General features: G+C 39.8%; 1 protein-coding gene across 1 annotated transcript in view; it reads left to right on the top strand.

Annotated features, from left to right (window-relative positions):
* Window positions 1-17696, top strand: part of LOC128656986 (zinc finger protein OZF-like) — a 127448-nt gene that overhangs the window by 9931 nt on the left and 99821 nt on the right. Inside the window, exon 2 of the mRNA XM_053711195.1 lies at window positions 3128-3235. Within this exon, the coding sequence (XP_053567170.1) occupies window positions 3128-3235 (108 nt within the window). The remainder of the gene's footprint in view (window positions 1-3127; window positions 3236-17696) is intronic.

The following is a 17696-nucleotide window of genomic DNA, read 5'->3' as shown; positions in this document are numbered from 1 at the left end:
CCGGTTTATGGGTTAATACTATTATTATTAGTTCCGATGTGGGTTTGATGGTGGATATAGGGGTTTTACGTATCGGGTTTATTTTTGGGAGGCGGGTAAGACTTTTACGGGAGATTTGATATTTATTTTTATTTTTTTAGGTGCCGGCAGTTTTTAAAGAGCATAAGTCACTGGCGACTCCAGAAATTTGTATTTACGCTCATTTCTGGACAACGGTAGTTTAGTCGACTTACAACACTTTATGAACTGCCGGCAGGGTTTACGTGATAGCCCGATGTGCGAGGTAAAATTACGGGCAACGTGGGTTTCAGCAGTTGCGCTGAAGCTTGCGCCGCATATGTAATCTCGCCCCTCATCTTTAAATATGCCTAAAGCAGTTTTTATGTTTTTTTGGGTTTTTTTTACCCACTTTGCATTACACAGTGTTTCTAGTGTGATGGGTTGTACTGCATACTGCACAGAGCTGTGCAATTACTATAATGCATATGTGGTGTTGTTGGTCACATACAGGGAGTACTAAATCAGAGGATTAATAAGGTTTATAGGCACAGAGCTGTGTAGTTACTATAATGTGTACGTGGTGTTGTTGGTCACACACAGGGAGTACTAAATCAGAGGATTAATAAGGTTTATAGGCACAGAGCTGTGTAGTTACTATAATGTGTATGTGGTGTTGTTGGTTACATATAGGGAGCACTAAATCGGGTTTAATAAGGTTTATAGGCACAGAGCTGTGTAGTTACTATAATGTGTATGTGGTGTTGTTGGTCACATACAGGGAGCACTAACTCAGGGGTTTAATAAGGTTTTTAGGCATAGAGCTGTGTAGTTACTATAATGTGTATGTGGTGTTGTTGGTCACATACAGGGAGCACTTAATCAGGGGTTTAATAAGGTTTATAGGCACATAGCTGTGTTTTTACTATAATGTGTATGTGATGTTGTTGGTCACATACAGGGAGCACTAACTCAGGGGTTTAATAAGATTTATAGGCACAGAGCTGTGTAGTTACTATAATGTGTATGTGGTGTTGTTGGTCACATACAGGGAGCACTTAATCAGGGGAGTAATAAGGTTTATAGGCACAGAGCTGTGTAGTTACTATAATGTGTATGTGGTGTTGTTAGTCACATACAGGGAGCACTAAATCAGGGGTTTAATAAGTTTTATAGGCACATAGCTGTGTTACTATAATGTGTATTTGGTGTTGTTGGTCACATAGAGGGAGCACTAAATCAGGGGTTTTACTTGGGTTCTAATGAAGTTTCCTACTGTTATGGTCCCACTGCAGTTTGATACTGTCATAGACATAGATCATTACAGATTCACCTCAATAAATAACCGTCACTATTTAGCATTAAAGGGATATTAAACTAGGCACAACTACAACTCAACGGTCACTACTCACCATCTTATTGTTTTTCCTCTTCTGCCTACAGCTCTCTTTAAAGGGCCATAATACCCAAATGTTTAAACACTTGAAAGTGATGCAGCATAGCTGTAAAAAGCTGATTAGAAAATATCACCTGAACTTCTCTATGTAAAAAAGAAAGATATTTTACCTCAAAAGTTCCTCAGTAGCCACCTCCCATTGTAAAGGATTTCTAAGCAGCATTTTAGTGTGTCTGTCCTGGGACATCTGAAGGGATGAGAATCGTGCACTCTCATATTATTTCACCAATCAGGTAAAGGAAGCTTACTATGAAATCTCATGAGAGTCAAGTCAAATCTCATGAGATCACAGTAAGAGTTCATGACCTCAGCACTGCTGATGCTGATTGGCTGCTGTTCATTTCTTCATTTTTTTAATTTTTTTTACCTGCAGCTGGGAGCAGCTCAGTATAACTTTTTACACAGAACTTACTCTGCTGAGCTGAGGAAATTGTGAGGTAAAATATCTTCCTTTTTTACATAGAGATACTCAGGTGATATTTTCCTGTCAGCTTTTTACAGTTATACTGCATCAGTTTCAAGTGATTTAGCATATGAGTATTATGTCCCTTTAAAGCTTTCCTCATATTTCACATCTTTACAGGTGCTGAATGCTGTAGCTTTGTATTTTAAAGGGACATGAAACCCAATGTTTTTTTGTACTTCAGATAGATCATGTGATTTTTAATAAACTTTCATTTTACTTCTATTATCTAATTAGTTTTGTTCTTTTTGTATCCTTTGTTGAAAAGGATACCTAGGTAGCCTCAGGAGCTGCTGATTGGTAGCTGTACATATATGCCTTATGTTACTGGCTTACTGATTATGTTAAACTAGCTCCCTTTGCATTGCTGCTTCTTCAACAAAGGATATCAACAATATTAGGCAAGTTTGAAAGTGTATGCTATATCTGAATTATGGAAGAAACATTCTTGGTTATATTTTCCTTTAATACTGGAAAACGCCATATTGGATTTTTTTCACAGCAGTATTGTGTGCTTCAGGTTATCACATAATACATTGTGCAAGGTTTTATATTTCTGCAGTTTTTCTGCAGTGTTAAAGTTAAATAACGTATAAAAAGCCACATGAATAATACAGAGCAACGCAGCTGCTGCAAATATATATATATGTATGTGTGTGTATGTATGTATGTGTATATATATATATATATATCTAGCTTCCCGGGTTTACTGCATGCTGACACCTCTATTAGGACAATTGTTATGTGTGTACAGATCATTTACCAGAGAGTGTGAGATCAAGAATCCATTTACATACAAAATAACAAAATTTTTCCAAGATGCTGATTTTTTTTTCTTCCCGTAGCTGGTTCCTATTAACCTTTTAAAGGGATATACAATCCCTATTTTTTCTTTTATAATTCAGATAATACAATTTAAAAAAAGTTTCCAATATATTTATATTTTCAAGTTTCCTTTGTTCTTATGATATTCTTTCTTGAAGAGACAATAAGGTAGGAGTCTGGAGCAGGAAATAGTGCTGCCATCTAGTGTTCTGGCAAATGGATAACACATGCACACCTGATTATTTTTTTTTATGATACTATTAGCTAAATTATTAGGCTTTTACTAATTGTGTAAAAAACAAAATCAGAAAGTACAAACGTCTTTTATATAAGTTTATGTTACCCCCTGTACTGTACTCTCAGGTAACTTCCTGCTGTAATTACAGGGCGTCTAGAGGAAAACCCGGGCACTGGGCTATTAAAGGTGAAGGAAGAGGATGAGACAGATGACATGAATAGTCATCAGACTGAAATACATTGCTCCCTCCCTGCCGGTGAGTAGTAATAGGTGAGAGTCTGCAGGGGCTGTGCACACAGTTACTTACTGCTCTCCCTCCCTGCAGGTGATTAGTAATACGTGAGAGTCTGCCGGGGCTGTGCACACAGTTACTTACTGCTCTCCCTCCCTGCCGGTGAGTAGTAATACGTGAGAGTCTGCTGGGGCTGTGCACAGTTACTTACTGCTCTCCCTCCCTGCCGGCGAGTAGTAATACGTGAGAGTCTGCCGGGGCTGTGCACACAGTTACTTACTGCTCTCCCTCCCTGCTGGTGAGTAGTAATACGTGAGAGTCTGCCGGGGCTGTGCACACAGTTACTTACTGCTCTCCCTCCCTGCCGGTGAGTAGTAATACGTGAGAGTCTGCCGGGGCTGTGCACACAGTTACTTACTGCTCTCCCTTGTAGTTTACTGTCTGCTTTATAAGCTCAGATAACAACATGAGTTTAAAGGGACACTCAAGTCAAAATTAAACTTTCATGATTCAGATAGAGCATGCAATTATTTATTTTTTGTCATTTAATTTTTATTCATTTTCAGTTGTTATACACGAGAAAAAAACAAAAGAAAACAAAACCAGTCCTAAAAAATAAAATACCAACTTAAAAGGCTATAACCTGACTTACTATACATAAGTTGCTGATCTATAATCATAATAGGTCATTGTCAAGTTTCTAAGTAAATACCTAGCACAATTGATTACCCCCCTAGCTCCTATCTGGGTATTAATAATTTTTTAATAATATCTAGGGATAATAAGGTGTGCAGAATATCTTTCTGCCGCAAAATGTTAACCTAAAAATAAATCAAAGCAATAGAACTAAATAGTAAGGACAATTTAGGTGAGAGTGTTATTTACTAGCAGGAGCTCTTTGACCCAGCTCAGAGGGTACCTTGCTCATTACAGAGATTACCAAGATTTTAAAGGTTTTAAGGTTTTTGTACTAAATGTAGCAACTCTGGACATATGGACTATACTTTAGGCCTAATGTTGTTAATACAGTTTTTTATGAATCCAACCACAAGAGAGTGGGAAAAAAAGGGGAGGAGGGTTACCTTACCAAATACCCAATAATACTATTTCTGTATTCCTGAAAGTAAAAATTAAATGATTTATTTCTCTGGGAGGAAATATCTTTATGAACTTTGACAATTTTTTGAAGAAGGAAATAATCTCTTGGTCAGAGTTCATATCTGTGGCCAACTGCTCAATAATACACTGCTTTTTAAGATAATTTTTGATTTCTGGTATAGTGGGAACAAATCTAACCTTCCAACTCTTCAAAATTAAGTTTCTAGCTGCTAATATTACTAAGTTTGTTATTACGATTTCAGTGGAGGTAATTTTAAGTGTATTAGATAGCCAAAATTCTACTTTTTTCCAAAATTGAAAGATTTTCGGGCATGACCAAACCATATGAATTAAATTTGCAGCCAGTAAGTTGCATCTTGGACATTTATTAAAATTCCTGTTATGCCATTTGTATCCTTTTTCTTGGGTATAATAGGTCTGGTATAATAATTTGAGATGGGACTCTCTCCAAGTCACAGAGATTGTAGCACGATAGAGCAAAGATTAAAGATCGATTTTACACGTTCAATATAATTAGTAGATACAGGAATAAAATTTGCCCATTTTTGAGCTATATTTGACACATTCAGCTCTCCCGTTCGAGAGACAAGATAATCGTACCAAGTAGAAATAGATAAGTGTCCCGTTTTGGCCAACACTGGCCAGTGGTCAAGCTTGCCCCATGACCAGTTCCATAGAGATGTGTTAACTAATTGGGTTGCATAGTGCCTGGCCTGAAGATATGCGAAAAAATTGCAATTTACTAGGTTAAATTCCTGTTTTAATTCTTCAAATGATTTAATGTTTTCTGCTGTTTGATTCAGAAATTGTGACACAAAGTATAGGCCTTTCTTGCACCAGTCATGCAGCACTGAGGATTGAGTACCCTCTTGATATTCCGGATTACCCCAAAAGGTCTGGAATCTAGGCATATTCAAATTAGTCTTTGCCAAAATCCCAATTTTTTTCCAGGCCTGGATTACAGTATATATTGTTTTATATTGTTTCACCTGTTTAGAAATTAAATTAAGAGGAGAGTGAATCAGGAAGATCGGAGAAAATGGATGAATCATGTTAGATTCTAAGATGTTATCTGTAAAATAATCTAGATCTATAATCCAGTCTGTAACAATACGACCAAGAAAAACCAAATTATAAATGTACATATTAGGAAGGGCAAAGCCTGCTAAATGTTTTGGTAGAAATAACTTTTGGATAGAGAGTCTGGGCCTCTTATTCCACCAGATAAACTGACGGATTGCAATATTTAGGTTTTTAATATCCTTATTTTTAAGAAGGACAGGAAGATTTTGTAGAATATACAATATTTTAGGCAGGAGCACCATCCTAAATAGGGTTATACGACCTGAAATGGATAAGGGAAGGTTTTGCCATCTCTTCATATATGTTTTAATTTGAGAGAAAATTAGAGGAATATTCAGAGAATACCAGTTCTGAGGTTCAGAAGATATATTAACCCCGAGATATCTAAAAGAATTTGTAACTATCTTAAAAGGGATCTCAGATTGGGAATCTTTAGATTTTTTTTCAACCAAAGTAGCTCTGATTTTGTGGTATTAATTTTGTAGCCAGAGAATTGGCTAAATAGTTCAATTATCCCCATAAGTTTTGGGATATTTATTGAGGTATTAGACAAATAGACTAGCAAATCGTCGGCATACAATGCCATCTTCACCTCCCTTGTCCCGATTTTTATGCCTTCTGATGCCTGATCTTAATAGCCAAGGGTTCGATTGCAAGCTCAAAGAGTAGTGGGGATAAAGGTCATCCCTGTCGAGTACCTCTTTTAAGTGTAATAATGCGCAACTCCATACCATTAGTGATTAAACTAGTAGAAGAATGTGCATATAAATTTTTCATCACCTTTAAAAAATTATTTTCGAATCCGAAGTTGGTCAGGGTGTCTATCAAATTATCATGATGTACGCAATCAAACACTTTTTCGGCTTTAATGGCCAGTATTGCAACGTCAGACTGATCTTCAATATTACCTTTTTCAGAGTTTTTGAAGTAATAAATAAGTAAAAGTAATTGTCTAATCTTTGCGGCAGAACTACGATTAAAGAGGAAACTCGCTTGGTCTTTATGAATAATCTCTGTTAAACCTTCTTCACTTACTGTATTTACCACAGACCTAGAAGAGTAGATTTTTTTATAATAGTCATGGAAGGACTCTGAGATTTCTTCATGTGAGGAAAGCAGTTTTCCATTGTCCTGTAATGATTCTATGAAAGAAGATTTTTTGGTATTATTCACTAAATTTGATAGTAATTTGCCAGATTTGTTACCAAACTTATACAACCTTGCCTGGTATTTTAGATCTGACTGTGTTGTATGTTGCAGTAAAAAGGTGTCCCGCTCTTTTTTTTGTCTCTGAACATCTCCAATTATCCTCTAAGAGGGAGCTTCTAAATATCTGTTGTAAGCATTCATGACTGCCGCTGAAATTTCCCTTTCTCTAAATCTGGACTCTTTTTTAATCCTTGCAGTATATCCAATGAGCTCCCCTCTTATTACTGCTTTTGCAGCTTCCCATAGTAATGAGGGGTTAGCAACCGAGCCTACATTAAAATGAAGATATTCATCCATCTTTATTTTTAACCAGCTTCTAAATTTGAATTTTTTTATTCAAATATTTTGGATATATAAAACGCATTGCTCGCCCCTGGATATTTTTGAGTGGGATGTCCAATAGTACAGGAGCATGATCTGATATACAGATTGTTGAAATTGTGGATTTTGCCCCCAGCTTGTATAAACTATCACTTGTCAAGATGAGATCAATCCTTGAAAAGGATTTAAAGGAACTGGAGTAACAAGTATAATTACAAGTGTCTGGGTGATGTGATCTCCAGATATCTCTGACTGCAAGATTTTTAAAAATAGTTTTAAACATTTTAGTTTTCTTTTGAAGGCTACCTTGTCTAAGCCTGTCCAATGGATGTCGAGGAGACATGTTAAAGTCTCCTGCCACTATCAGGTGACCTTCAATTATCTGAAGGATCTTGGCTTGGAGAGAGTCCCAAAATGTTGAGTTTATGGCATTTGGGGCATAAAGGTTACAAAGGGTATAGGTTGAATTTGCTATCAAAAATTGTCTATCTGGGTCTATTATTGTATATAGTGTTTCATAGACTAATATTTCTCCAACATAGGTGTGTCCGGTCCACGGCGTCATCCTTACTTGTGGGATATTCTCTTCCCCAACAGGAAATGGCAAAGAGCCCAGCAAAGCTGGTCACATGATCCCTCCTAGGCTCCGCCTACCCCAGTCATTCACTTTGCCGTTGCACAGGCAACATCTCCACGGAGATGGCTAAGAGTTTTTTGGTGTTTAAATGTAGTTTTTATTCTTCAATCAAGTGTTTGTTATTTTAAAATAGTGCTGGTATGTACTATTTACTCTGAAACAGAAAAGAGAAGAAGATTTCTGTTTGTAAGAGGAAGATGATTTTAGCAAACGTTACTGAAATCGATTGCTGTTTCCACACAGGACTGTTGAGATGAAGTAACTTCAGTTGGGGGAAGCAGTTGGCAGACTTTTCTGCCTGAGGTATGACTGGCCACATTTCTAACAAGACTTTGTAATGCTGGAAGGCTGTCATTTTCCCTATGGGGACCGGTAAGCCATTTTCTTAGATTAAGTAAAAGAATAAAGGGCTTTATAAGGGCTTAAAAAACTGGTAGACATTTTTCTGGGCTAAAACGATTACTTTGCTAAGCATATTTGGCAGATTATAACTCTTTATAGTTATTATAATCTTGGGGATTGTTGTTAAAAAACGGCAGGCACTGTATGGACACCTTTTTCAGATGGGGGCCTTCTCTAGTCATAGGCAGAGCCTCATTTTCGCGCCACTAATGCGCAGTTGTTTTTGGAAAGCAAGGCATGCAGATGCATGTGTGAGGAGCTAAGAACCACTGAAAAAGCTTATAGAAGGCGTCATTTGGTATCGTATTCCCCTCTGGGCTTGGTTGGGTCTCAGCAAAGCAGATACCTGGGACTGTATAGGGGTTAAATGTAAAAACGGCTCCGGTTCCGTTATTTTAAGGGTTAAATCTTTCAATTTGGTGTGCAATACTTTTAAGGCTTTAAGACACTGTGGTGAAATTTTGGTGAATTTTGAACAATTGCTTCATGCTTTTTCGCATATTCAGTAATAAAGTGTGTTCTGTTTAAAATTTAAAGTGACAGTAACGGTTTTATTTTAAAACGTTTTTTGTGCTTTGTTGACAAGTTTAAGCCTGTTTAACATGTCTGAACCATCAGATAAGCGATGTTCTATATGTATGAAAGCCAATGTGTCTCCCCATTTAAATATATGTGATAATTGTGACATAGTGTCCAAACAAAGTAGGGACAATGATGCCACAGATAATAATATTGCCCAAGATGATTCTTCAGATGAGGGGAGTAAGCATGGTACTGCATCATCCCCTTCTGTGTCTACACCAGTTTTGCCCACACAAGAGGCCCCTAGTACATCTAGTGCGCCAATACTTATTACCATGCAACAATTAACGGCTGTTATGGATAATTCTATTGCAAATATTTTATCTAAAATGCCTACTTATCAGAGAAAGCACGATTGCTCTGTTTTAAACACTGAAGAGCAAGAGGACGCTGATGATAACGTTTCTGACATACCCTCACACCAATCTGAAGGGGCCAGGAGGGAGGTTTTGTCTGAGGGAGAAATTTCAGATTCAGGAAAAATTTCTCAACAAGCTGAACCTGATGTTGTAACATTTAAATTTAAATTAGAACATCTCCGCGCACTGCTTAAGGAGGTATTATCTACTCTGGATGATTGTGACAATTTGGTCATTCCAGAGAAATTATGTAAGATGGACAAGTTCCTAGAGGTTCCGGTGCCCCCCGATGCTTTTCCTATACCCAAGCGGGTGGCGGACATAGTAAATAAGGAATGGGAAAGGCCCGGCATACCTTTTGTTCCTCCCCCTATATTTAAGAAATTATTTCCTATAGTCGACCCCAGAAAGGACTTATGGCAGACAGTCCCTAAGGTCGAGGGGGCGGTCTCTACTCTAAACAAACGCACTACTATTCCCATAGAAGATAGTTGTGCTTTCAAAGATCCTATGGATAAAAAATTAGAGGGTTTGCTTAAAAAGATGTTTGTTCAGCAAGGTTACCTTCTACAACCAATTTCATGCATTGTTCCTGTCACTACGGCAGCGTGTTTCTGGTTCGAAGAACTAGAAAAGTCGCTCAATAAAGAATCTTCGTATGAGGAGGTTATGGACAGAGTTCAAGCACTTAAATTGGCTAACTCTTTTATTCTAGATGCCGCTTTGCAATTAGCTAGATTAGCGGCGAAAAATTCAGGGTTTGCTATCGTGGCGCGCAGAGCGCTTTGGCTAAAGTCTTGGTCAGCGGATGTGTCTTCCAAGACAAAATTGCTTAACATCCCTTTCAAGGGTAAAACACTGTTTGGTCCTGATTTGAAAGAGATTATTTCAGACATCACCGGGGGAAAGGGCCACGCCCTTCCTCAGGATAGGTCTTTTAAGGCTAGAAATAAGCCTAATTTTCGTCCCTTTCGCAGAAACGGACCAGCCTCTACTTCTACATCCTCTAAGCAAGAGGGTAATACTTCTCAACCCAAACCAGCCTGGAGACCGATGCAAGGCTGGAACAAGGGTAAGCAGGCCAAGAAGCCTGCCACTGCTACCAAAACAGCATGAAGGGATGGCCCCCGATCCGGGACCGGATCTGGTGGGGGGCAGACTTTCTCTCTTTGCTCAGGCCTGGGCAAGAGATGTTTAGGATCCTTGGGCACTAGAAATAGTTTCTCAAGGTTATCTCCTGGAATTCAAGGAACTACCCCCAAGGGGAAGGTTCCACAGGTCTCAATTATCTTCAAACCAAATAAAAAGACAGGCATTCTTACATTGTGTAGAAGACCTGTTAAAGATGGGAGTAATTCATTCAGTTCCAATAGGAGAACAAGGGATGGGGTTTTACTCCAACCTGTTCATAGTTCCCAAAAAAGAGGGAACATTCAGACCAATTTTAGATCTCAAGATCCTAAACAAATTTCTCAGGGTTCCATCGTTCAAAATGGAAACCATTCGAACGATCCTTCCTACCATCCAGGAAGGTCAATTTATGACCACGGTGGATTTAAAGGATGCGTACCTACATATTCCTATCCACAAGGAACATCATCAGTTCCTAAGGTTCGCTTTTCTGGACAAGCATTACCAGTTTGTGGCACTTCCATTCGGATTAGCCACTTCTCCGAGAATTTTCACAAAGGTACTAGGGTCCCTTCTAGCGGTTCTAAGACCAAGGGGCATTGCAGTAGTACCGTACTTGGACGACATCCTGATTCAAGCGTCGTCTCTGTCAAAAGCAAAGGCTCATACGGACATCGTCCTAGCCTTTCTCAGATCTCACGGATGGAAAGTGAACATAGAAAAAAGTTCTCTTTCCCCGTCAACAAGAGTTCCCTTCTTGGGAACAATAATAGACTCCTTAGAAATGAGGATTTTTCTGACAGAGGTCAGAAAATCAAAACTTCTAAGCTCTTGTCAAGTACTTCATTCTGTTCTTCGTCCTTCCATAGCGCAGTGCATGGAAGTAATAGGATTGATGGTTGCAGCAATGGACATAGTTCCTTTTGCACGAATTCATCTAAGACCATTACAACTGTGCATGCTCAGACAGTGGAATGGGGATTATACAGACTTGTCTCCGACGATTCAAGTAGATCAAAGGACCAGAGATTCACTCCGTTGGTGGCTGATCCTGGACAACCTGTCACAGGGAATGAGCTTCCGCAGACCAGAGTGGGTCATTGTCACGACCGACGCCAGTCTGGTGGGCTGGGGCGCGGTCTGGGAACCCCTGAAAGCTCAGGGTCTATGGTCTCGGGAAGAATCTCTTCTCCCGATAAACATTCTGGAACTGAGAGCGATATTCAATGCTCTCAAAGCTTGGCCTCATCTAGCAAAGGCCAAATTCATAAGGTTTCAATCAGACAACATGACGACAGTTGCGTATATCAACCATCAGGGGGGAACAAGGAGTTCCCTGGCGATGGAGGAAGTGACCAAGATAATGCAATGGGCGGAGGATCACTCCTGCCACTTGTCTGCAATCCACATCCCAGGAGTGGAAAATTGGGAAGCGGATTTTCTGAGTCGTCAGACATTCCATCCGGGGGAGTGGGAACTCCATCCGGAAATCTTTGCCCAAATAACTCGATTATGGGGCATTCCAGACATGGATCTGATGGCCTCTCGTCAGAACTTCAAGGTTCCTTGTTACGGGTCCAGATCCAGGGATCCCAAGGCGACTCTAGTAGATGCACTAGTAGCACCTTGGACCTTCAACCTAGCTTATGTATTCCCACCGTTTCCTCTCATTCCCAGGCTGGTAGCCAGGATCAATCAGGAGAGGGCTTCGGTGATCTTGATAGCTCCTGCGTGGCCACGCAGGACTTGGTATGCAGACCTGGTGAATATGTCATCGGCTCCACCATGGAAGCTACCTTTGAGACAGGACCTTCTTGTTCAAGGTCCATTCGAACATCCGAATCTGGTTTCCCTCCAACTGACTGCTTGGAGATTGAACGCTTGATTTTATCAAAGCGTGGGTTTTCAGATTCTGTAATAGATACTCTGATTCAGGCTAGAAAGCCTGTAACTAGAAAAATTTACCATAAGATATGGAAAAAATATATCTGTTGGTGTGAATCTAAAGGATTCCCATGGAACAAGATAAAAATTCCTAAGATTCTATCCTTTCTACAAGAAGGTTTGGAGAAAGGATTATCTGCAAGTTCTCTGAAGGGACAGATCTCTGCGTTATCTGTTTTACTTCACAAAAGGCTGGCAGCTGTGCCAGACGTTCAAGCGTTTGTTCAGGCTCTGGTTAGAATCAAGCCTGTTTACAGACCTTTGACTCCTCCCTGGAGTCTTAATCTAGTTCTTTCAGTTCTTCAAGGGGTTCCGTTTGAACCCTTACATTCCGTAGATATTGTTATTATCTTGGAAAGTTTTGTTTTTGGTTGCAATTTCTTCTGCTAGAAGAGTTTCTGAGTTATCTGCTCTGCAGTGTTCTCCGCCCTATCTGGTGTTCCATGCAGATAAGGTGGTTTTGCGTACTAAGCCTGGTTTTCTTCCGAAAGTTGTTTCCAACAAGAATATTAACCAGGAGATAGTTGTACCTTCTTTGTGTCCGAATCCAGTTTCAAAGAAGGAACGTTTGTTACACAATTTGGACGTAGTCCGTGCTCTAAAATTCTATTTAGAGGCCACTAAAGATTTCAGACAAACATCTTCTTTGTTTGTTGTTTATTCTGGTAAAAGGAGAGGTCAAAAGGCAACTTCTACCTCTCTTTCTTTTTGGCTTAAAAGCATTATCCGATTGGCTTATGAGACTGCCGGACGGCAGCCTCCTGAAAGAATCACAGCTCATTCCACTAGGGCTGTGGCTTCCACATGGGCCTTCAAGAACGAGGCTTCTGTTGACCAGATATGTAAGGCAGCGACTTGGTCTTCACTGCACACTTTTGCCAAATTTTACAAATTTGATACTTTTGCTTCTTCAGAGGCTATTTTTGGGAGAAAGGTTTTGCAAGCCGTGGTGCCTTCCATTTAGGTGACCTGATTTGCTCCCTCCCTTCATCCGTGTCCTAAAGCTTTGGTATTGGTTCCCACAAGTAAGGATGACGCCGTGGACCGGACACACCTATGTTGGAGAAAACAGAATTTATGCTTACCTGATAAATTACTTTCTCCAACGGTGTGTCCGGTCCACGGCCCGCCCTGGTTTTTTTAATCAGGTCTGATGAATTATTTTCTCTAACTACAGTCACCACGGTATCATATGGTTTCTCCTATGCATATTTCCTCCTGTACGTCGGTCGAATGACTGGGGTAGGCGGAGCCTAGGAGGGATCATGTGACCAGCTTTGCTGGGCTCTTTGCCATTTCCTGTTGGGGAAGAGAATATCCCACAAGTAAGGATGACGCCGTGGACCGGACACACCGTTGGAGAAAGTAATTTATCAGGTAAGCATAAATTCTGTTTTTCACCAAAAGAATTGCAACTCCTTTTTTCCTATTTGTAGTGGGAGAGGGAAACACCTCCCCTACCCAGGAAGTTTTTAATTTCTTAGATTCTTCTGAATTTAAGTGTGTTTCTTGAATAAAAGCAATGCTCGTGCTGAGTTTTTGTAAATGTGATATAATTGTTTTACATTTTATTGGTGACATTATGCCACCAACATTCCACGAGGTTAGCCTGAGAAAATTATCCCTAGCCATAGTTTATTAGTAAGGACGGGCATAATAAAAGGGTAAAGAGAGGGAGAGAAAAAAAAAGGCCTCCCCAGAAAATGGTTGTCTGATTGAATTAACACTACTTAGGCGTAGGCCCGTAGAGCAGTTTAATTGTGTAAAAGACTCTGGATAGCTTATTCCTAATTTATGTAGTTCCATACTCGGCTAGTTTTTTTTCTGCCTCCTGAGTTGAGTCAAAGTATAAAGTTTGGCCCTCCAATATCACCCTCAATCTGGGTGGGTATATGACCGCAGCCTGCCATCCTGCCTCTCTTCGCCTCAAGGAAGTTTCCAGAGAGAAGTCTTAAAAAAGCAATATTTTAACTTCATTATATACTATTGGTTGTTTTTTACGATAATGTTGTAGAAACAATACTTTGTCCTGAAAGTTTAAAAATTTAGCAATTATCGGCCTCGGTTTGGTAACACTCCCTGAGGTTTCCGAGGGTCTCCCCAGTCTGTGAACTCTCTCAATTGCAAAGGGTGACAAAGATGGGGGGAATATTTAATATTTGTGGGAGAGTATGTAATTTGACTTTCATCAGATCTTCCTGCTGTCTAGATTCTGGAACCCCAATAATTCTAAGATTGTTTCTTCTCAATCTATTTTCGAGATCTTCTATTTTAGTCTGTAGTTTAACTAACTCAGTATGATTGCTCTCGATCTTAGGAAGATATGAATTAGTCTCATCTAGATCTGAGATTCTCTGCTCAGCTTCTTGTATCCTTTTGGAGAATTGCCTGACTTCTGTGGTCAAGGACAAAATCTCCTGCTTAATTTCAGTTCTTAGTAGATCAAATGTGGGTGTTATAGCATCAATTATATTAAAAACTAATAATTGAGATTCCTGAGTTGTTTTAAAATTGAGGATATTTGATTGGAGTGATTTCAGGGTGAACTTCTACCAAGGCTTCTATAGAATTCTTGTTCTGCCGATCCCTGTGCTTGGATGCCATGCCTGGGTGAGATTTAATCGTGGGAGGGGGTGAAGTGAGGAATTTGTCCATATATATAAAAAAAGAGAACAAACTAAAATAAAAATAAGGAGCCGGTGACTCTGTGAGGGGAATTTATCAGGGAGTGACGAGGAAAGGGATGGTGCAAACTGTGTTGAAGAAGAGCAAGAAGCACCAAACAAGTGTATACTTAAAGTGAGTGATGAAGAAAAAATAAATAAACCAGAAGATGGCACCAAAAGCACTGGACTGAGCTCAACAATTAAATCGTTATATAAGAGACCCAGTAGATGCTAGCTCTTAAACCCTCTAGACCTGACTACTTTAGGAGGTTAATATCATTAATTAAAGCTCCCTACTCAAGGAAATAAGATGATATAAGGTAGTCCTAAAAATAGATGAGTTTCGGTTGTATTTCAGCAAGCCCCTTAAAGGGACGATATACATACAGGATTACACTCCTGCTGTATTTGTCCTTGAATAAATATTTTGTCAACTATTTAAGCTATAAGAGTATAAACGAGCAAGTCTATGTTAATCTGAACTTATATGACTTAAGTACTTTACTTTATCCTCAGAGTTAACCTAGGTAAATTATAAGTCTCAAGCCTAAAATAATATGATCATGGATTGAACCAGTGAGACTAATCCAATTTAAGTGAGAAAAAAAAAGTGTAACAATTGAATATGTTGCAATATAATATTGCTAAATCTAAGGACTGCTCTTGTAACTGTATACTACTTAAACAAAAATTTCTGAATCAAGGCAATCAGCCCTACCCAATAATTAATAGTAAAAAGAATTTCAAATAAGATACATAGAAATAACTACAAGATGACTTCTATGTATATAACCCCTATAGTACAATGGGATATCACAATATTGAAATCAGAGGACAAAAGTTTACACATATACATCTAAAGGGTGCTGTATCAGGACCTAATACTCTAAATGAGAAATGTATCACAATCAAAGCAGATCCTTCAAATAGCTTGCCATTTACTGTTACTCTGAGTTCCATAGTTAGTAACACATGTTCAGTTAGAAATTTCTGCATAAACAAGAAAGGTTTCAGCAGAAAACAACCTATTTAAAGATTTTTAGCCAAATTTTCTTCCCTTTTTACCCTTTCCACTGTTGAAAAGTGGTGGGAGGGTATTAATCCATGTAAGTCAATGATTGCCAAATAGGCTATATTGAGGGTAACTTGAGGAAAAAGCTGAACTTCATATGCATCAGATTCTGGTTGGAACAAAGAAACAACCCCTTGAAGAGAGAGATATATCACACTCAAAGCAGACCCTTTAAATCATTCACCATTTACTTGTTACTTTAAGTTCCAGAGCTAGTAGCTAGTTTTCGATTTGAGATTTCAAGTTGGCTATCTTGAGGATAGCAGGAAAAGAGAAAGGAAAAAGAAACAAAACTGAACTTTATGTATATCAGGTTCTGATTTGAGCAGAGAAACAACTCCTTGAAAACACTTGAATTAACTTTAAACTTTTCATGTGGTGTTAGGGCTGATTACTGACTAATGACTTTCGCAGGATCATCCCCGTCTCCTTGCCCCTGTATCACCTCAACCCCTTCCTTCACGGTTCTGTTAGCCCTGTTTTTTCTCTTTTTTTTTATTTTCCTGTACACTAAAGCAAAAGAGAAAAGAAACAAGAGCCACAGACAGCGAGGAAGCGCCACGCTGAATATGACTCACTCACTCCACCAGCATGAAGAGGCTCCAGCGAGAAGGGGGTTATTGTATTCCGCTGTACTGCGGTAGATCACCCGGATTGCTCCGAGGATTGGAGGTTAGTTGGTAGAATGCTGTTGGCTCCCTCGTGCAATACCCGTGGGAGGGGAAGCTTCCAGTAAGCGATGAAACAGCAGAGCTACACTGATGGCCGAATGTCCTTCGCACAGGCTCTCCAACCCCCTCACGCAGCACCAGTGGGAGGTGGGAACTGCAGCTGTTGAAGCAGGGTGATAGGATTTCAGCCCGTGGATCAGGACTCGCTGGGGGCTTAATTGTCCGACTCCCTTTCACGGCACCGGTGGGAGGGGGGGTTATCAGCGTATATAGAACGCGTTGTGAGTCAATTAGCAAGGATAAGATTATCCGATAAATAGGCTATCTAACCCCCTCACGCAACACCGGTGGGATGGCGGACTGCCGAACGATGAATCTTTTACCTTCAGGAGCACTAATCACAACATGAATTTGTGTGGCTCCAAGGCACAAGGTTTAAAACGCCAGATGAAGGGATGCGTTTACAGGAGTCCCACAGAGTGATGACCGGCCTTTCTACAAGCTCCAGGGCGTCCGACATGATTAACCGCCAATGACTCAGCTGCAGGGATCTAGAGGTTTGCACAGCGAGACCAATGCACTAGCTCCTCCTCCGGAACTCCACCCACCAGAGCATGCAATTTTAAACAACTTTCCAATTTCTTCCATTAACAAAAACAAAATTTATGCTTACCTGATAAATTTCTTTCCAGATATGGAGAGTCCATGATCAATCAATAACTAGTGGGAATATCACTCCTGGCCAGCAGGAGGATGCAAAGGGCACCACAGCAAAGCTGTTCAGTGTCACTCCCCTACCTATAATCCCCAGTCATTCGACCGAAGGCAAATGGAAAAGGAATCACACAAAGATGTAGAGGTGCCTGAGGTGTAGACAAAAATGTCTTAAAATAAGGGTGGGGTCGTGGACTCCCCATATCCGGAAATAAATAAATTTATCAGGTAAGCATACATTTTGTTTTATTTCCTAAGATATGGTGAGTCCACGACGTTGTCAATTACTAGTGGGAACCTATACCCAAGTTAGAGGACACAAATGACTAGGGAGGGAGAACAAGACAGGCAGACCTAAATAGAAGGCACCACCGCTTGAAGAACCATTCTCCCAAAAGAAGCCTCGGCCGAGGCAAACGTATCACATTTGTAAAATTTGGAAAAAGTATGCAGAGAGGACCAAGTTGCAGCCTTGCAAATCTGTTCCACAGAAGCTTTCATTTTTGATAGCCCAAGAAGAGGAGACAGCCCTTGTGGAATGAGCCGTAATTCTCTCAGGAGGCTGCTGACCAGCA

Source organism: Bombina bombina, chromosome 4 (genome assembly GCF_027579735.1).
Source record: "Bombina bombina isolate aBomBom1 chromosome 4, aBomBom1.pri, whole genome shotgun sequence".
NCBI classification, from domain to species: Eukaryota; Metazoa; Chordata; class Amphibia; order Anura; family Bombinatoridae; genus Bombina; species Bombina bombina.
This window is presented reverse-complemented; position numbering and strand designations above follow the sequence as displayed.